General features: G+C 35.3%; 1 protein-coding gene across 3 annotated transcripts in view; it reads right to left on the reverse strand.

The window, feature by feature from the left end:
• Nucleotides 1-19,080, reverse strand: part of LOC140137970 (ATP-binding cassette sub-family A member 2-like) — a 194,728-nt gene that overhangs the window by 87,307 nt on the left and 88,341 nt on the right. For all 3 annotated transcript variants that reach the window (XM_072159793.1, XM_072159792.1, XM_072159791.1), the window contains exons 8-13: nucleotides 15,591-15,689; nucleotides 13,617-13,724; nucleotides 8,229-8,291; nucleotides 3,793-4,293; nucleotides 2,857-2,997; nucleotides 1,689-1,817 (exon numbers count right to left, since the gene is read on the reverse strand). In XM_072159793.1, the coding sequence (XP_072015894.1) occupies nucleotides 1,689-1,817; nucleotides 2,857-2,997; nucleotides 3,793-4,293; nucleotides 8,229-8,291; nucleotides 13,617-13,724; nucleotides 15,591-15,689 (1,041 nt within the window). The remainder of the gene's footprint in view (nucleotides 1-1,688; nucleotides 1,818-2,856; nucleotides 2,998-3,792; nucleotides 4,294-8,228; nucleotides 8,292-13,616; nucleotides 13,725-15,590; nucleotides 15,690-19,080) is intronic.

Raw genomic sequence — 19,080 nt, forward strand, 5'->3', positions numbered from 1 at the left:
ATATCCAGTATTGGGATGAAATGATTATACTTTTTCCTCTGGGTTAATAGGATGAACAAGTTTTAATCTGTACCCAGAGCAGCCAGCGCACATTAACATTGAAAAAAAAACCATCCAGTGCATCTGGCCAGACTTGAACCACTGACCTTTGAATTACTAGCAAGACGCTCTAACCAACTGAGCAACAGAAGCACGCTGGAGGTATTAGGGTAGAATGATGTTCCGTCACATACCTACTGATCACTACTACTGATTCATTCAGGGTACACTGATTGTATTCATGAGTCAATAGCTACATTTGTTTCACCAAGATAGTTTGATTATTAAGGGATGGCGGTTCCGTCCGGTTGGAGCCGGTTTTTATTGTTCTAAACAATGGAACATGGTTCAACCGGCAGTTGAGTTTTGATTTAATCCATAAAGCTGTACATGCTTCTTCACCCAAGTGAACGCAATTTCGCCATCCCGAGACTAGAACTCTGTCTTCGCGACATCAAAGCATGGTCAATCAGAAACAGGCTTGTCTTGAATGACTCAAAAACTGAGGTTGTTCAAAATTTGTGAAAACTCCATCCTTTCCCAAAATCACCATTGATACATCTGAAATTGAGGTATCGCGGGTCGCAAGGAATCTCAGCGTCATCTTCGATTCATCTATGGACATGAAAGACCATGTTAAGAGTGTTGTCCGTGCAGCCTCTTTTGCAATCTACCGTATTGGAAAGCTGCGTCGCTATCTTGATAAGTCATCTGTGGAGAGGTTGGTACATGCATTTGTATCCTCGCGTTTAGACTCATGTAATGCTGTTTTGTATGGACAATGAAATCGCGAAGTTACAGAGAGTGCAGAACACCGCGGCGCGCCTCGTTACCAAGTGCAGAAAGGATGAGCACATGAAGCCTGTTCTTAGAGTCCTCCATTGGCTTCCCGTGCAACAGCGGATTGTGTACAAGATCGCATTGCTTACCTATAAGGCACTGCACGGGTTGGCTCCTAGATATATTAGCGATCTTATTGAGGAGTATAAGCCACAGCGGACTCTCGATCGGCTTCACAAGCTCTCCTTTGTACACGAGCACCAAAGAACTGTAAAACCAAGTTCTACGGCGAAAGATCATTTGCGCAGCTGCACCAAAGGTGTGGAATAACTTGCCTTTCAAGCTTCGTTCAATTTCAAACATAAACTCTTTCAAAAAAGGACTCAAAACTCATCTATTCAATGCATCTTGTTAGACAATATGATCGTCATCTCATTTCAGTTGTGCAATTTCATTTTCTGCAAGGTCTTGAATTATATTGTTTTTAGAAGTGTGAAATAAGGTGGCATGTGGTTTGTGCAATTACTGCTTTCTTAAAAGCGTTTTTAATGTTATTCATTTTGCTACTTTTTAAACATATGTCTCCAGAGTTTAGACTAATTTTATACCGGTAGTTTGCTGGTCAAGCTTACGGTATTTTACTGATTGTGTAACTTGTACATTATTTTATGTTTTAGTATATTAAGGTGTGTTTAATGAGCTTTATCATGATTATTTTTCATGTATACTATTTTGTTCAACATGTAGGCCCTAGTTGATTTTGTATTAGTGTATGTAGTTTTAAGATTCTGTGCAGCGCCTTGAGGCTGTTTTTACATCATAGGGCGCTTTATAAATCCCATGTATTATTGTATTATTATTGTTATTACCTGCGCTAACCAATCCAATGCTTCCACAGTTGTGTTCTCTTGGAGATAGGACCGTATCTCATCGGATATATTCAACCATGTGTGAGCTATGTGGGTGAAATTCTTCACCAGATAAATCAGATCACTAGCCTGTTTGTGAAAAAGAAACAAATAAACAGATGAAGTGAGATTACGCTTGTGAAGAAACGGTTTCATATTCTACACTAATGGGCTATTCAGTTGAAATCCATACACCCCCTACGGAAGACATTACCTTAATCTTCTACACCCAACTTTAAAACTTCCAAGATAAATTTTTGAAAATGAGAGTAAAATTTTCTTATAATTTTCTTTAAATTTGACTAGTCCATATTAGTCTATATCTCAAATTAAGAAAAATGGGTAATATCGGTTGCAAAAACTTGTGAATGTACCAACAAAACAATATCACAGAATAGTGTTTTTACAATATCAAGCATGTCACATATGTTACTATCATACCCTGCAAGTGATAAGACTAAGATTTAAATAAAAGGTCACATTTTGGTCAATGTTTAAGGAGTCTGTCCGTAATAACAATTGGAGCTACATGCAATCTCATTCTCATTTTATCAAATGACAAAATACCTAATGACAATATTATTACTCGAATGTAAGTTCATACGTGCTGGTGATAAACAATTTCAAAAAAGTTTAAACAGACTTTCACCACAGAGATAAACTAACCTTGAATTTTCTATGTGTGACACACATCTTCATCAGAAGAAGTCCTAAGATGTTGTAATGGACTTGCCCTTTTGTTGACCATTGGCGACTTCTGGTCGAATGAGTGTGTTGTATAATGTTGGCAATTCCAGTCCTTGATCACGATTTAGTTCTGGCGATTTCTTCTTGATCTGGAGGGGTCGTGATCAAGGACTGGAATTGCCAACCTTATACATCATTCGACCGAAAGTCAATATTCAACAAAAAGGCAAGTCCATCACAACATCTTCTTCTGATGAAGATGTGTGTCACACATTGAAAATTCAAGGTTAGTTTATCTCTGTGCTGAAAGTCAGTTAAAACTTTTTGAAATTGACAATGTTATTGACTTATCCTTCACTTATAAGCCAATTTTATAATTTTATAATTTTCTCTTGGAACACTTTTGCTGTGATCAGTGTCTTCAATCATATCCCTCACTCACCTTGTCAATGAGATTGTTGACATCAGTGGTATTTGGTGCATAGAGAATTCTAGGATTACTAAACAACACATGAAGGAGTAAACCCATACTCTTTCTTTGCTGTTTGGTCAACTTGATGGAATGTGTGTCACCTCTATCCAGCTGTAAGAAAAATAGCAAAAGGACATGAATGTTGGTTATTTTATACAAATTTTCAGAACCAACATACTTCTTCCAGCTTTCCTTGACCCAATCTAAAATCATATCACACCATCATCTTAACACTTATTCTGTCGGTCCGTGCCATGTCACGTCTGGTTGATGATGCAATTCACTGTCAAGTGAAAACAAGTCCTTGGTTTGATTTTTTGTTGATGATTTCTGTCACTGGTGTTGTGTATATTTGATCGCAAATAGTCAGTGGAATCAAAAGCGTTTCTAAGTCTGCAGAGTGGAAGTTACTTATTTGATTTATCGTTAGATATAGTGACAAACTGATAATTAAATTCCATGGTCGGGTGTTGGTTTTTCCGAAATTGAATTTGGAGTGATCAACATCAATATTTAGCCTCCTTCACAGCCATGACAGCCGGTTTCTGTCGTTCCTAACAAACCGTGATCCATGTGAAGCTTGGGCCCAAGACTAGAAGTAGCCCAGATGTTGGACCAACAGAATAATGAAATTGTGAATATCTCAAAAACTTAATGTTACTTATTATATACATTTGGGTACAGAAGACACATAAACAGGGTTGCAAATTTGGCGAGAATCAGAGGATTCTCGCAACAATTCTCAAAACTTAATTTAAGAGTATCAAACTTGATTCTCCTCAAATCATGCCTCTGAAAGTGGATATGAATATGGGTTCACTTTCAGTTTCTAGACAGCAAATCCCTACCCAAACCAAACTTGAGTACCCCCCGGGATTATGTACACTACAAAATTATAAGCATTACCTCTTCTTCGTTATACTTGGCCTCTACACCACACACACTTCCTTGCATTTTAGCCCACAGCCTATAAATTTGTGCCAATTTCTTTTTCTCTGCATCTTCTTTCTCCTTTTGTAGCGTCTTCTTGCTTTTCTCTGGTTTCTTTGGTGGTTTCGTTGTTGTAGCTAGTGGCAATGTAGTTGGTGCATACGTTGTCTGATCGAAGAAATCGTCAGAATAGTCGGAAAAGTTTCCGCTCATATTGCCAAAGAAAGTCATATTGGTTGAATTAAGCATATTTGGTAGTACTGTTGTTGTTGATTGGAACTGTGTAGTGGATGGATACTTGGAGGACCCGGCGGTGTTAGAAGTAGAGGGTTTGCGGGTGGTTGGATTAGCAGTGGTGGAGGAGGGAGGGGTTGGAGGGGGAGTAGTTGGAGTGAAGGGACATGCTTCACCAGGGAGCTCCGATGCAAAGTTGTACAGTTCTAAAAGAGTCTGCTGAAAGACAGTGAACTTGCTGAGCTGTGAATAAAAACACAGAAAAGTTATGTCAATATAACAACAACAATATAATTACAATGAGATTATGTAACTTCTAATATCAATAAAGGTACCAGGATACTTTGCAAATGAAGAGTTCAGATGCAAAATGTAACATGCACCACTGCTGCCCTATGTTATTTGTTAAGGGACAAAACCAAAACTAGACCGGCTGTCAACTGCCGGTTCCGGGCGGTTCCGTCCGGTTGATATTGTTCTAAACAATGGAAACTGGATGGAACCGCCCGGAACCGGCGCTGGTCGAGTTTTGATTTCATCCCTAACAATATTGTTATTGAAATGCATACTGCTGAATTCTGTCCACATGCATATTATGCCTCAAAACAGGGATGTGAGAGACCACACACACAAAAAAAACAGCGTACCATTGGGGTAAAAATGCCAAATATAGGCTGAAGCTAAAAGAAAATGCATATATTTTGGCAACAAAAAGAGAACATCAGCTGAAAAGAGGAACCTCCCACCCCTGTCTTAATGAGGTGTTTTGACACCCTCCACAAAAATATTTGGAGTAAATATATTACTGATACAGGTGGCTGTACAAACAAGTATTATTGTAAGACCAATCTGTTGTAATGCTTTTGTGGAAGGTGTTTTTGATCCAAAAAAAATCCCATTTAGAGGCATACATGCTTGTAGACAGAATTCCACTCTATTTCTTGTTTGAATGGACACAAGCTTTTAAATCTATATTCACCCTGATTGGTACCTCTCCATAAGTGATAACAAAAGTATCTCAATGCATTAAATTACAAATATTAAGACAAACCCTACACAGGGCAGCTTTGGATATATTATGTTTTGCATCTGAATTCTTGAAGTACTGGGAAAGTGGATATTTTGGCAGAACACCGCTACCGCGAAAACAAAAATATTTGAATATGTTCTTTACATGTCCATGTAAGAAACCTCAAAATAGTGAATTTAAAAACAAGCGAAGTAATCCAGAATCGGCAAAGCGTAAAAAATCTTGCGAAAATCACCAGTTTTACAATATATACCTAGGAAATTGACAAAAACAAAATATTAACAGATATATTAAGGGCTGGGGTATGAACGTTTGGACAGTATTTATTTTGGGACATCAGAGCACATCAGATATATCGAATTGCATTCTGAATACGAAGAATGTCATTCTGATATCAAATAATTTTGATTTTTTGAAATTCGCAATTTAATACATATTTTATGGCAAATCATTAAAATTGATATTTTGATATTTAACAGTACTTGAAGTAAACTTTATAAATCTGATGATTTATACTTAAAGTGTATGTAGGTGGGATGAAAAGCCGACGATCAATTGAAAATTTTGACCTTTCATTATTGAAGATATGGATTTTTTTCCCAAAACAAAAAAAAAATAGGTCTTTTGGGAAAAAATCCATATCTTCAATATGAAAGGTCAAAATTTTCAATTGACCGTCGGCTTTTCCTCCCTGCTACATACACTTTAAGAATATATCATTAGATTTATATAATTTACCGAGGACTGTTATATATCAAAAATATGAAAAATATCAAATTTTTATAATTTGTCATAAAATTTGTATTATATTGTGATTTTCAAAAAATGAAAATTATTTGATATCAGAAAGACATGCTTCGTATTCAGAATGCAATTCGATAGGTCTGAGGTGCTCTCATGTCCTACAAAAAATACTGTCGAAATGCAATAAACGCTCATTTTAGATCCCTTAACATGATTCAGGATATACTGTAACATTACAAATGATCGATCTAAGACCAAATGGGATGCCTTGGCGACTTCTGGGAAAGATGTCCAGATGACAGTCAGGTGCCCTGTGAAGGTATGTACTACTTTGTAGCCTGGGTTTAACTTAAACATGATCACACATGGCAAGATGGCATTGGAATTAGCCCTAAACAAAAGGCAAATTTCCAGAAGACAATGATAAACTACAACCAGACCAAAGTCCAAATAACAACATATCATTAACACATCAACAGTCAAAAGTTCATGAAGTTTTATTCAGAAGAAAAGAAGAAAGGCACCAATACCGTAACAATGTCCATGATACCTATATGTTTAAAATTGTAAAAATTATATAAAACACACAAATTCTGAACCCGAGGGAAAGCTTTTAAGCTTAAAATAATCTAATTTAATCTAATGAACATGTTTTTATTCACAATATCAAGAAAATGCAAAGATTTAGAAGAACAAAATATAGTCACCTCACCTGTTTTCCAAAGTTCTATTAATTTTAATAGACAGATCAAAAATAATAAACAAAATATCCTTAGAAATGCTATTGTATTTTATGTTGTTACAGGTGTTTGGAACAAGATGGATGGTTTATCTTCATCAAGCATTGGAGTCAGTCCACTACAATTGGAAGCACTTGTGTGTTACAGCTTACAGATGCCAGTGCCTCTGGTGACGAGGATGCAGCAGACCTACTCAGCAGGCTCAGAAATATATAGTTCATTTTCCTTATGAACTTCATACTGACTTACCTGGGATATCATGACGGCCTTATCACTTGTACTATAGAGAAATGAGTCATGACACAACTGCTCATGTGGTTATGGAAACAGTAAGCACAGCTCAAGGGGCCATCAGCTTTGAACGAAGTGTTGAACAATGGATTCAGCAATGAAATGTTTGAGGCGTACAGAGAGGAAGCAGTGAATACACCAAGACCCAAGAAAACCCTGCTAATAAGTATTTCACAGACAGCAGCATCAACACCAAAGTCAAGTTAAGATGAAGTAAATGGAAAGAGGCAAAAGGTGGTGAACAATGCACACACAATTCTTGATGGAACTATCAAAAAAGCAGAGACACCAGATTTGAGTCACTAGTAAGCAATGAAGTCATAAAAGCATCTGGAATCATCAATCCAAGCAACTGGCCAGAAGAAGATACTGCTTTGGAAACATATGGAGATGAAAAAGTTGGAAACATGTATAACTACTATCACACCATACTATAAACAAGAAATGTTGATTTGCAGAGCTGTAAGTGAAGTGGCTTGAACTGAAAAGGTACGTTCAGAGACTGAGAAAAATGGAGATGGCAAACAACAAGGCATGAAGCAGAAAACAAGACACATGGTAAAGAATCCTCTCAGATTTCAGGACATTTTACATATTATCAGAATTATCCTTGTAGTCCATATGATTCCATATGCATACCAGTAACTTGGAGAGAGGATTTAGTCAGATGAACCTTGCAATGACTGAGAAGAGGAGCAATTTGGATTCATCTAACTCTCTGCTCACTGTCAAGCTTAGTAACATTGACTTTAGAGACTACAATCAAACAGGAGCAATTATCAAATAGGCTAATAATCACACACAAGTGAAACAACAAGGGAAAGCCATGCAGCAGAGACTAAACAGAAAGGCTTATGGACTCAGAGGAAAGACACTTAAGCAAGATGAAAGTGAAATAACTGAACCTGAAGTCATAGGGATATATCATGTGTGACCATCCTCCACAACTGAGCCCTGATGTCGCCAGTGCCACTATTGAGATATGCTCCATTGAACTTAACAATAAACAATAGGAAATAAAGGATTTATTGACTGTTTTATTGATTTTTCACTACTTAAATGTCAAGTACTATAGACATGATATACATCATTTTAAAGCTAATTTCAAGCAGAATATTTTGGTAGAATATCTCAAAAATGATGATTGGCGACTTCAGGGCTCAGTTGTGCTGGATGGTCACATATATTGAGCCATCAGAGATATGATACAAATAGTTAGTTAGACTGAAGGGTTCAGTTTTAAATTGCTAAGTGATTTAAAAGCTCTAATTTGATTGGTTACTCAGTTGATTACATCATGTTATTAACCAATCAGGGCCCTGTAAGAAAGGCAATAGTGATCATTTGGTTAACAAGTGTCAAGAATACCATACCTCTGCTAATGCTGCTATAGCTCTTCTTCTACTCTCCTTAATGTCCTCGTCTGTAATATTTAACTGAAAATAAGAAAAGTGACAAAATATCAGTTTATTGTAAACAAGGAAAACCATGCACAGCTTGTGTGCATGGATATTATGGTATTACCTTCCTGTACAAGTTGACCTACAATCTTGGAAATAAATCTTGGAGCGCTTGCGTGTAAATAACAGAAAACTGTCACCCCCTTTCCCCATGCAATGTTGAGAAATGCCAATGTCTTCAGCGGTTTCCCAATGTGTCCAACATTGATTGATGGGGAGGGGGGTAGGGTAAATCTTTGTTGTAGATGTCCGGTTTGTTCCCCAGCACAATATACTTCATTTCCATGATCATAAGAAATTCTGCACGGAATTTACGGCAGAGTGTGCCAAGCGTTCCAAGTACTTTTTTCCAAGATTGTAGCATATAATTATAGAATAAAGCTGTCTAATCCCTCAATGAAGTCTTGAAAATAGCCTAATTTTGTGTATGCTTACAATACATGGAGGATTGAACCATATTATGCACTTAAAATTTGCAACCGGCAAGAAGTCACAAACTTACTCAGATATTTTACTTTGCAATAGGCAATTTTTAAAAGAATCTTCTAAAAAGAATCTTCTTATATGCTCACAAACATTTTATGCTGCAAACATGTGGGTTATTTAAGAATCATTAAAATACCCTGCTGCAAAAACATAGCACCTAATGTATTTTGTAATCGTGTTTGGTTTTCTACATAATAAGTTTGACAGTTTCTGAACTAAAGTTTCAAGCAATAATATCACAAAAACACTGCTGCAATCAATAAATTATCACTAACATGTATGCTTATTCTCCATTGATTTTATAAGGAAACTTTGATTTCATTCTCTCTACAAATTGCTTTTTCTAAATTTACGAAATATAAAAATGTAATAAAATGACAATTACAGCATGATTGACTCGTTCCAGGATATCTATTATTTAGCATTTCAAACACACTTGCTTTCAATCAAGTGTTTTTAAAAGGAAAATATGATTACATTTTTTGATGAGTTATTCCAGTTGAAATCCATACACCCTGTATGGAAAACATGACCTTAATCTCCCACATAGGGGGTGTAGATTTCAAATGGACCTTCCCATTTAGGTAACCTAATTTGAATTTACACTCCCTGTGTAGACTAATAATATCACATCTTCCATAAGGGGTGTATTGATTTCAATTGGAATAGCCAACTAATGGCTATATTTTGTGCACAATTTATGATCAAATGATATTCATTATGATAAATTGCTTCTGATACAAAGACTGAACACAATGCAAACTCTAAAATTATCAGAATAGCAATTTCAAGCACAATTTGAAAGGTTTTCATCAAGTGATCAGCTTCAAATGAATCAAATAATGCCAAAAGTGCACACCCTTCTATATCAATCCATGATGTGATGAGTCTTTTTATTAAAGACTTACAAGTGGAATGAAATATATACACTGTTTGGATGAATGTAAAGTTTACAAATTACTACAGTAAGCCAAAAAATTAAGGTACCAGTTGTGTTCTCCTCCTGTATATCCTATCCTAAACAAAGACAGATATGTCATAATTGGAACCAGCAGCCAATAGCGGCATCTTTTAGCTTGAATTTAAGACATCATTCATTGAAACTGTCCAAGAAATAAAGACACAGCGATCCCAAAACCCAAGGAAGATACCAATTTAAAAGTTGCAGTTTGCTGCATTAAATGACCTATTGATTTGTACACAAAGCATTCGTGAACAAGAGAATTAGCGCTGCGCTTCCATTGATTAGCACGTTAAAACTAGCATCGTACTTTCATTGCTTAGGTTTTTAGATCACCGTTTCTTTATTTCTGAACCAATTTCAACAAATAAGGTCTTAAATCAGAGCTAAAGAGTACATTTTTGAGTTAATTTTGACATATTTGTCTTTATTTAGGATATACAGGGGTGAACATAACTGGTACCTTAATTCTTTGAAAAGATAACTTCAACAAATCCTTAATTCTTTGGCTTAGTGTATATTGTAAGCAATCAGCTGCAATTATCTGTCATAATAAAAAAATTTAAACAAAATTGAAGCCTTGCCACAAAACAATGAATGCAATAAGATATTACTATAATATGCCATTCATTGCAATGCAAAAATATCCAAAGACAGTGCAAAATTTGCTTGATATCAAATTTGACTACCATTAGCTTAAAAGCCATCAGTCACTGACCAGGCAGAAATGAATTTCATTTAAAAACTATACAGAATTGCAATTTTGAGCAGCTTGTTTTGAGTGTTCTTTAAATAAGCAATAAAAGCAAAGTACAGACATTGATGTTACTCCGGGGAAATTACATACATTGAAGGACAGATTTGTTGAAGTTATCTTTTCAAAAACAACATGTGTTTAAAGGGATTGTTGGATATACAACGACGCTTTCCATAATTCCCTCTTTGTCGCATTTCCCAGGTTATGGTCCACCTTACCAAATGATGTCTCCAGTGAAATTGTTTTTAGTTTGTTTTCTTTTTCACGCAAATCTCGTAGTTGTATGTACCTTTATCAGTAATGTGTTGTGTGTGGTTTTTTTTTTAAATCGCTTTTTTATATATAATATCTTTCGTCAACGGGGTTATCAGAGACCCACTTCAAAGTGATTTAGTTCGCTATTAGGGAATCTGCCAAGGACCCTGTTGACTATTGTATTTGTGTTTATTGTTTTAAGGTGTTTTTTTCTGCTATTGTATGTATGTTTGCCTGGATTCTCAATAAATCAAATCAAATCAAATCAATCATTTTACCAGCCAAATAGATTTACATTTCACATCATTAAATGAAAACCAAACCTTAAACAGCTTTTCACACAAAGTTTTGCAAGCTCAATACATGGATAAAGGTGAAGAATATCAAAATCAGAATTGCCCTGTATGATGGCAACCCTACACTGAAGACAAAGAAGATATCTTACACATCCCACGATGCATTTCTTCCATTTCAGTTTTCTGTACTGATTTCCTATCTAGTGCAACATGGGTTGATAGTGGTAAAAGGTACCCCAATGAACAGAGCACACCCAGATTTTGCACAATATGTTTATTTCTTGACTATCAACCCATGTTTAGCCAGTCAATTCTCAACATGAAAACAACAGGAACCTGTACAAAGTAATAGGAGAGTCACTTGCTGTAATGTGTCATGTTGCAAAGGATTCTGGGAAGGTTAAGCACAATTCTCTTTTACTTTTCAGAAGCTGGATCAAATGTTTAAATCGTAACTCCATTTTACTCATTTTATTTCAAGCATATTCAGAGAGGGTAGCCTTGACCATTGAATAAGCACTGCTTTCCACAAGGGCACTGGACTTACATATTCTATCAAAATATTAATAAGTATATCTTATATTTTGGTGTAAAAATAAAATGACTGTACATCCCTTTAAACTTGTGAATTATGATGGCAATATCACAAACCTGGAGTTAAATTATAATACTTGATTTCTTCATAAGACTAAGAGAGTTGAATGCAATAAAGCATGATTTCAATGTATGTACTTAGTTGATGAAAAATACATTTTAAAGAAAGCTGCGCAAGTTATTGATTTTGACATATTGGTTTTCTTAAAATTCACACTTGAAAAGTACAATGCCGTCTCGTTCGATTGAATTTCAACAGTGAACAATCAAAACATGATTGCACTTTGACACTCTCACTAAACAGCAAATCTCATTAGTTCCTGGGCTATGCTAATATAAAATAAATCTGCCTAGCAATGACCTGACACGAACAACTAAAAATGGAATCATCCATTTTCTCAGCAAGACCAAATTAGTTTAACATCACTGTACTTTGTTAAATTTACTGTACTTTGTTAAACTTTAATCGTGAATATGTATCAAGTACTTTGATTTGCATGCTTTTTGGTATGTTTGATGGCTTTTGTGTATATTTGCTGTCTTAATATTATCGTAATGGTTGTTGATGAAGACAACTTCAATTTTTTTCAAAATTCTGATTTAAACATATTTGTAATGTACTTTAAGGGGTACTACACCCCTTGGCCAATTTGAGCCTATTTTTACAGTTTTTTTCTCAAAAATTATAGCGCATTGATGACAAGTAAGATATGTAGATTATAAGGGCAAGGACTATAACTACTGCACTGAAAATTCAGCAACTCAAGGCAAGTAGTTATTGATTTATTGATCAAATATTGGTTTTCCCTCATTTTGACTGTAACTCCATAACTGTTGTCTGTGCAGAAATAAAATTTCCAGTGCAGTAGTTGTAGTCCTTGCCCCTATAATATACATATCTTACTTGTCACCAATGCGCTATAATTTTTGAGAAAAATGCAAAAATAGGCACAAAATTGGGCAGGGGTGTAGTACCCCTTAATGAACTGTGGCAATAAAGGCCTTGGGTGTTGTATTTGTGACAAAATCAAAGATTTTTAATAAAAATCTTGGGATCCTGATATTTAATCCATTCAATAGAAATATTAGTCAAACTTGCGTATGGCTGAAATGTCTTGATGTGTGCATGAATCTACCCCACAGCATAGTTAGCCATGTATGTGTATGTAAATGTAATAGTTAATCACCTTTGGACAAAATCAGTATTTGGGGGGAATTGCTGTATTTCCTAGACAAAATAAGTAAATTTGATGATTTAAAAAAGATACTGTTGGTAAAAAACTATACTTTGTGTTTGTAAGTTTCAATTTGGATATTTATCCTTGCCCATAGGCAAATGAATCCAAATAGTGCAATGGAAGAAGAATAGAGCACGAAGTGCGATGGAATTGCAACCGATCGTCGATGTGAGGTCAGCGGCGTCAACACTTAAAACATGTGGACGAGGTGGCAGCAACATTTTTCTTTAATTAGCATATTCGTGACGTCATGTTAAAGTAAGTCTCTACAGCACTACGCATATTGTTTTAGGTAGCTTTTAGTACAGTCGTGGTGGCAGCAGCATTTTTCTTCACTTTTCTAAAATGGCGATGCCCAGGGTTTAATTACAAATTCTTCAATTTATCAATATTTCTTGAAAAGTTACCAAACAAATGGATACAGTCATGACAGTTAATATTTAAAGTACATGTATAAATGGTCATAGTTATAAAAGAAAGAATATAAGAAACATAAGCAAATGAATTGTAGCAATATTCAATATTAATGGCAGCGGCCATGACTTATCAATGGCGCTGGCGGGTAATATACGGGGGAAGCCGACGGTGTCGCCACCTTTTTGCATTGCGATGGTATATGAGTTGCAACGGCCTGATAGCGCTGGTACCGATCTTTAAGAAACAGCTTGTATTATGCTAAAATTGAATTACTCAAATAACACACATTATCCTTACCTGGTGTATAATAGCATCAATATCCAGTTGTTTATTCAACTCTTCTGACAAGTCTTCAAATAAAAGGGGAGCATCCTGTCGATTGCACAGAGAATCAATGAAAGTATCCTGTAAGCGGAGATAAAAAAACAACATTGAAATAAGCCAACCATTAGAACATATGAGCTTCAACTATGTTCACACAGCCACAATTTCTTTTTAGTCTTAAAAGACTTCAGAAACTTGGTGTGATAGTGACAGTCTATCAAAGTTGTGAAACAAATTTACAGTCAAATACTAGTTTGAAGCAAGCATAATGTATTGGTCAAACAATATTCTTTCAACCCAGTCCCTACTGAAAACTATATAAGGTAACTTTATATAAATATCTTAAATTGTACATCATGCATCATAAAAGAAATGATAGTCAAAACGGCATAAATGAAGAAATTGCTTTTAACTTTAAGAATAGAGATTTTTCCCAGATAATATAGGAAAGGAAAAAATAAGAAATTAATGTTAGTTCTGCCCTTTTGGGCTCTTTCCCCTCAAACCAGAATAACATTTTCAATGACCAGGCTTGTGCAAATATTATTCAACTCATTGTCTCTTAAAATAATATTGGCAAAACATGTTTTGCAGACTAACTTCATACACTACCAGCTTCTTAGATACCAATGTATACAGGAAATACTGTTCACATGGTCATGTTTTTATGTAGGCTATTTTTTTGCACTAAAACGATTGGACACATGTTCACTTGCCGTCAAAGTTGACTATGAATAGATCCAAAATGAGCTCTTGAAAATGTTTGAATTGAGACCACTGGCTTTTGATCATATTAAAGAAAAATTAATACTAAGAAAATAGGTCAATAATTTCAACACTGCATTTGCAATGGGAAAAGCACCACTTTTCACTTCAGGTTATACATACATATACATATAGCATAGCTTCATAAAATGCTACATATAGTTACATGAATCTGTATGGAATAATTACAATTTTGAATCTAGTTTTTTGATGGCCCCTTCAATTTGCATTTCCATATATGTGAGATTTGTATGCCCAATCAACAACAAATTTCAATCTCCCTGTATACTGCACTTCCCTGTTACTCACATAGTTCATACAGGAAGAAAGGAAATACCATAAACAGGCTGGATAATACATATATGAGCTATGTGTTCTGTGACAACATGAGCAAACAGTTGGTTGGCAATGGCCACTGTTTCTAGGCCCTGTATTTTGCCTGCAAATAATTTTTGGCCAGGCCCAATGTTAGACATAAAGGCTGCTGAACAGTGAGGAAGGTATAAACACTGCATAAAGAGAAAGTCCACACTCGCTTGACTGGTCATAATGCATAGCAGTTTAACACATCGTTGGTGTTAAAAGAATTTCAAATCCTCCGGGTTTTAACAATTTTGTGAATATTTGCGCACTTCAAAAAGTTACTGTGTAGGAAGATACGTCTTGATGGTTATCAACCATGTCAACCACATAAAACTGCTTTGAGTAAGTGAAAAGACTGGTCAATGGAAGTTTTTCCAATCGATGACACACAGCAAAACACCTCTGCCTAAGCATGTATACTGCATGATCTGATTGAATTTGCAACTTTTCTAATTGCACAATTTTTTTTTAAATCATTAAAGTCAGGATGATCTAGAATTCTTCTTACACAAGTGAGATCAAACTGCAGCTAAGTAGCCTATATATTAGCAGCATGGATACTGACATTGGGCTATTCAGTTGAAATCCATACCCCTTATGGAAGACATGACCTTAATCTTCCACACAGGGAGTGTGAACTTCAAATGGGGATACCATTCAGAATTTGTTACTCCATTTTAGCAGCCAAATATCTACAAAAGGCTGCTATAAAACCAACAAATCTACATTAAGGTCATGTCTTCCATAGGGGGTGTATGGATTTGAACTGGAATAGCCCATTCTTCCATCCCATCATCTGTACATTGGTCTTCTACTTACTGTGGTATTGCGTGGTCCATCCTCTGAATCAAATATACTGTTCACATCATCCTTATTGCAAGCTACATCTTGTAGCACAGATGGACTCAAAAAGGAACTCTGAAAGTAGGACAAAAAAGATCAAACATATTTATACAGATCTGACAAGAAAGATATGTGTTGTATGTCAATGGTACTAATTTTTGAATTAGTTCTTAAACATACTTTAAATTCAGAACAATCAAATCAATTCAATTTCCAACCAGCGACTAATTATTTCAGATCTGGCAAAAATTCAAACAAAATGCAAAAGCTGCAGAAAACTAGAGTACCTGGAGTAAAAATGTAAGGATGATCATAAATTGTCAACCATGCTCACTTACTGCACTACAGGGAATTGAACATGGGCTGCAGAGGTGAGAGACGAGCGATACGATCACTACACTACACTAACCTGTCGTCCTCCCACATCAAAGGGCATAATGATTATAGTTCACAACAATGAGATTTAATAATCACGGTGAAATCAGAGGAACTCTGGAAATTATAGCAGATTATTTGCCATAGAAGTGACGTAATTAATCAGATTAACTACCTTAGCAATAGATGAATACAATTTTGAATATATCACCCTGCACTACAATGTTCACACGGTACCTATGCATTGAACCATAGATGTCAAAGAACAGGGATAAAGACTTGGTTCCTAATTCTATAGAATATTCATATCATGCTGATCACTCACACCTGTAAAATAAGTATCTTTGAAAAGAATGGTATTGTATTCAATCTATGAGTGTAGACAGACAGAGTTGATGAGTGCAACCTGCTTAGTGGGGCGATATATTCAAAAATTGCTATTGCTATGGTCGTTAATCTGATTATTACATCGCTACTATGGCAAATAGCTGCCCAGGCTGTTTTGTTTTGGAACAGTGAATGTTGCAGGGTCTAGAAACTAAAACAAAGTATGTATTTGACCTTGAAGAAAAGTGTAAGTGATCATTTTCATGTATTACTTTCACCAATTTTCTTGACAGCATTGTATACAATATTTTTTTTGTAAAACTTGGAGGTTATTTTTTCTGGTTGATAATCATTTTCAATACAGCTTACTACACATGGGAATAAGTAGGTGCAACTTAAATCAAACTAAACAGTAAAAAAATATCAAAAAATAAAATCTCAGTTTAGGGAAAAGCAGCGATAAACTGGATTTGTCACATGCCAATGTAGTTAATGGGACACTCTGAACCACATAAATAGATCTGGCAAGTCTAGAGTGGTGCAATTTATAGCGTGGTATAAAAATATGTCAAATAGAAATCTTCATGCACGATCAAAATCACAGTATCGTTAAACAAATAATGGAAATTTAACCAAATATAAATAATCTGTGTGCAATTATTTTGTTATCTAAACCTAAGAAGACAGTTCCATAAATAGTTAACAGTTTCACTAGACAGATTCCAATGATGGAGGATATGAAAATAAAGTTAAGGTAAAAAAATTGTCTACACAATGCTGGCTCATGGAAATTCAGGAAATCGTCCCTGTGACGCTCAAATTGAACAGAATGGTGGCATAGAAAGGCTACATAGTACTTAATGTATCACTACGCTTACTGATTTCTGCCAATTTCACTTCAATACAAACACTTCCCATGTGTTTCACCAACCAGGATATTGCATTCCTACAAAAATAGTCTATTGAACCATTCTCTCTTGACAAAAGATGATAAAAGTATGGCTGATAGGTCTCAATAAGATGTGGGTGTATGAAATGAGCGTATAAAGTTTTCGTCTTCAAATGTCAAATCGTTAAAATGTAATAAAAAATTACATCAAATGTAACTGTAAGTAAACTCCATGGATATGAACAAATTACATTGGAAAAACTTATGAACAACAACTTTGTACCCATCTTGGTTTACATAATATTTTCAAGGGTGATAATTGAACAGAAATATGGCAAAAACGGCTATGTTTAACTCATGATTGCATAGACCTCTAAGTATTGCTGATTTCTGCCAATTTCACTTTAATACAAACATTTCACATATGTTTTATCTACCAGGATATTGCATTACTACAAAAATAGTCTATTGAACCATTCTCTCTTGACAAAAGATGATATAGAAGTATGGCTGATAGGTCTCAATAAGATGTGGGTGTATTGAAATGAGCGTATAAAGTTTTCTTTTTGAAATGTCAAATCGTTAAAATGTAATAAAAAAATAACATCAAATTTAACTGCCCGTAAACTCCACGGATAGGAACAAATTGCATTGGAAAAACATTTGAAGCCATCTTTTGAATAAACTAATTACAATTTTTATATAATTTTTTTTTCAAGGATGATGATTGAATTGAACTTCAATACAAATACTTCCCATGTGTTTCACTAACCAGGAATTAAATCAATTACCCGTAAACGCCATGGATAGGAAAAATTACCTTGTAAAAACATGTGACAAAAAAAACCCTTTGTAGCCATCTTTCGAATATCCTAATAAAATTTCTTACATAATTTTTTCAAGGGTGATGATTGAATTGAACAGAAAGATGGCAATGAAAAGGCTATATTTAACTCATGGTTGCATAGACCTCTATGTATCGCTGATTTCTGCCAATTTTACTTCAATACAAACACTTCCCATGTGTTTCACCAACCAGGATATTGCATTTCTACAAAAATAGTCTATTGAACCATTCTCTCTTGACAAAAAATAGAGAAGTATGGTTGATACATACCAATAGGATGTTTTTCTTTGTAAAATGTCAAACAGTCAAAATGTAAAAATGTTCCATACAAGGAGTGTGAGTGATAATAATATGGAATTACCTGAATGGGTGACTTCATTTGATATCTGTGATTCCCTGTTTGGGAGATGAAGGTTCATGTTCTTTGCACAGATCTGCCACCTCGCTACCAAAACGAGGTTCTCCCTGCAAACGCATGTGCAAAATGTGCATTTTTGTTTCTCACGCTTTTCTAGCAACGCACCAGAAGGCGGTAATCAAAGCATGCTGTGTTTGACAGGCATATATACGCACACAGAGTACACACTTTGCAGGCAGAACCTCATTTTGAGATGATCGTGCAATTGGCGAATAGGGGTTCACAAATTTCAACTAATAGAATAACTCTATTTATCAGTTGCTAAAAACAATAAGAAACAAAAGAAGTTGGGCACTTTCTTGCCAATAACTCAAAAATTAATTTTCGCAACATTAAAATTCATAATTCCTCTTGACTGAGTCACATTAGTATACACCTCTCCGACTTTACCAGTACTGCGGTGTTCCCGATGTAAAACTGTGGTGTCCTGAGGTCGGGGTCCATCTATTATTTATCGTGTGCTATACAGAATTGTACCCGGGAATTGTACATAACAGTGATATTTAATACACAATCATGAGCATTGAATTACGAATTAAATCTCCCGCTCTGGTACATCTGTGTTGCCGTCAATAGAGGGCCAAATACAGTAAACACTTCTCGGATTGGT

This window comes from Amphiura filiformis, chromosome 17 (assembly GCF_039555335.1).
Source record: "Amphiura filiformis chromosome 17, Afil_fr2py, whole genome shotgun sequence".
Classification (NCBI taxonomy): domain Eukaryota; kingdom Metazoa; phylum Echinodermata; class Ophiuroidea; order Amphilepidida; family Amphiuridae; genus Amphiura; species Amphiura filiformis.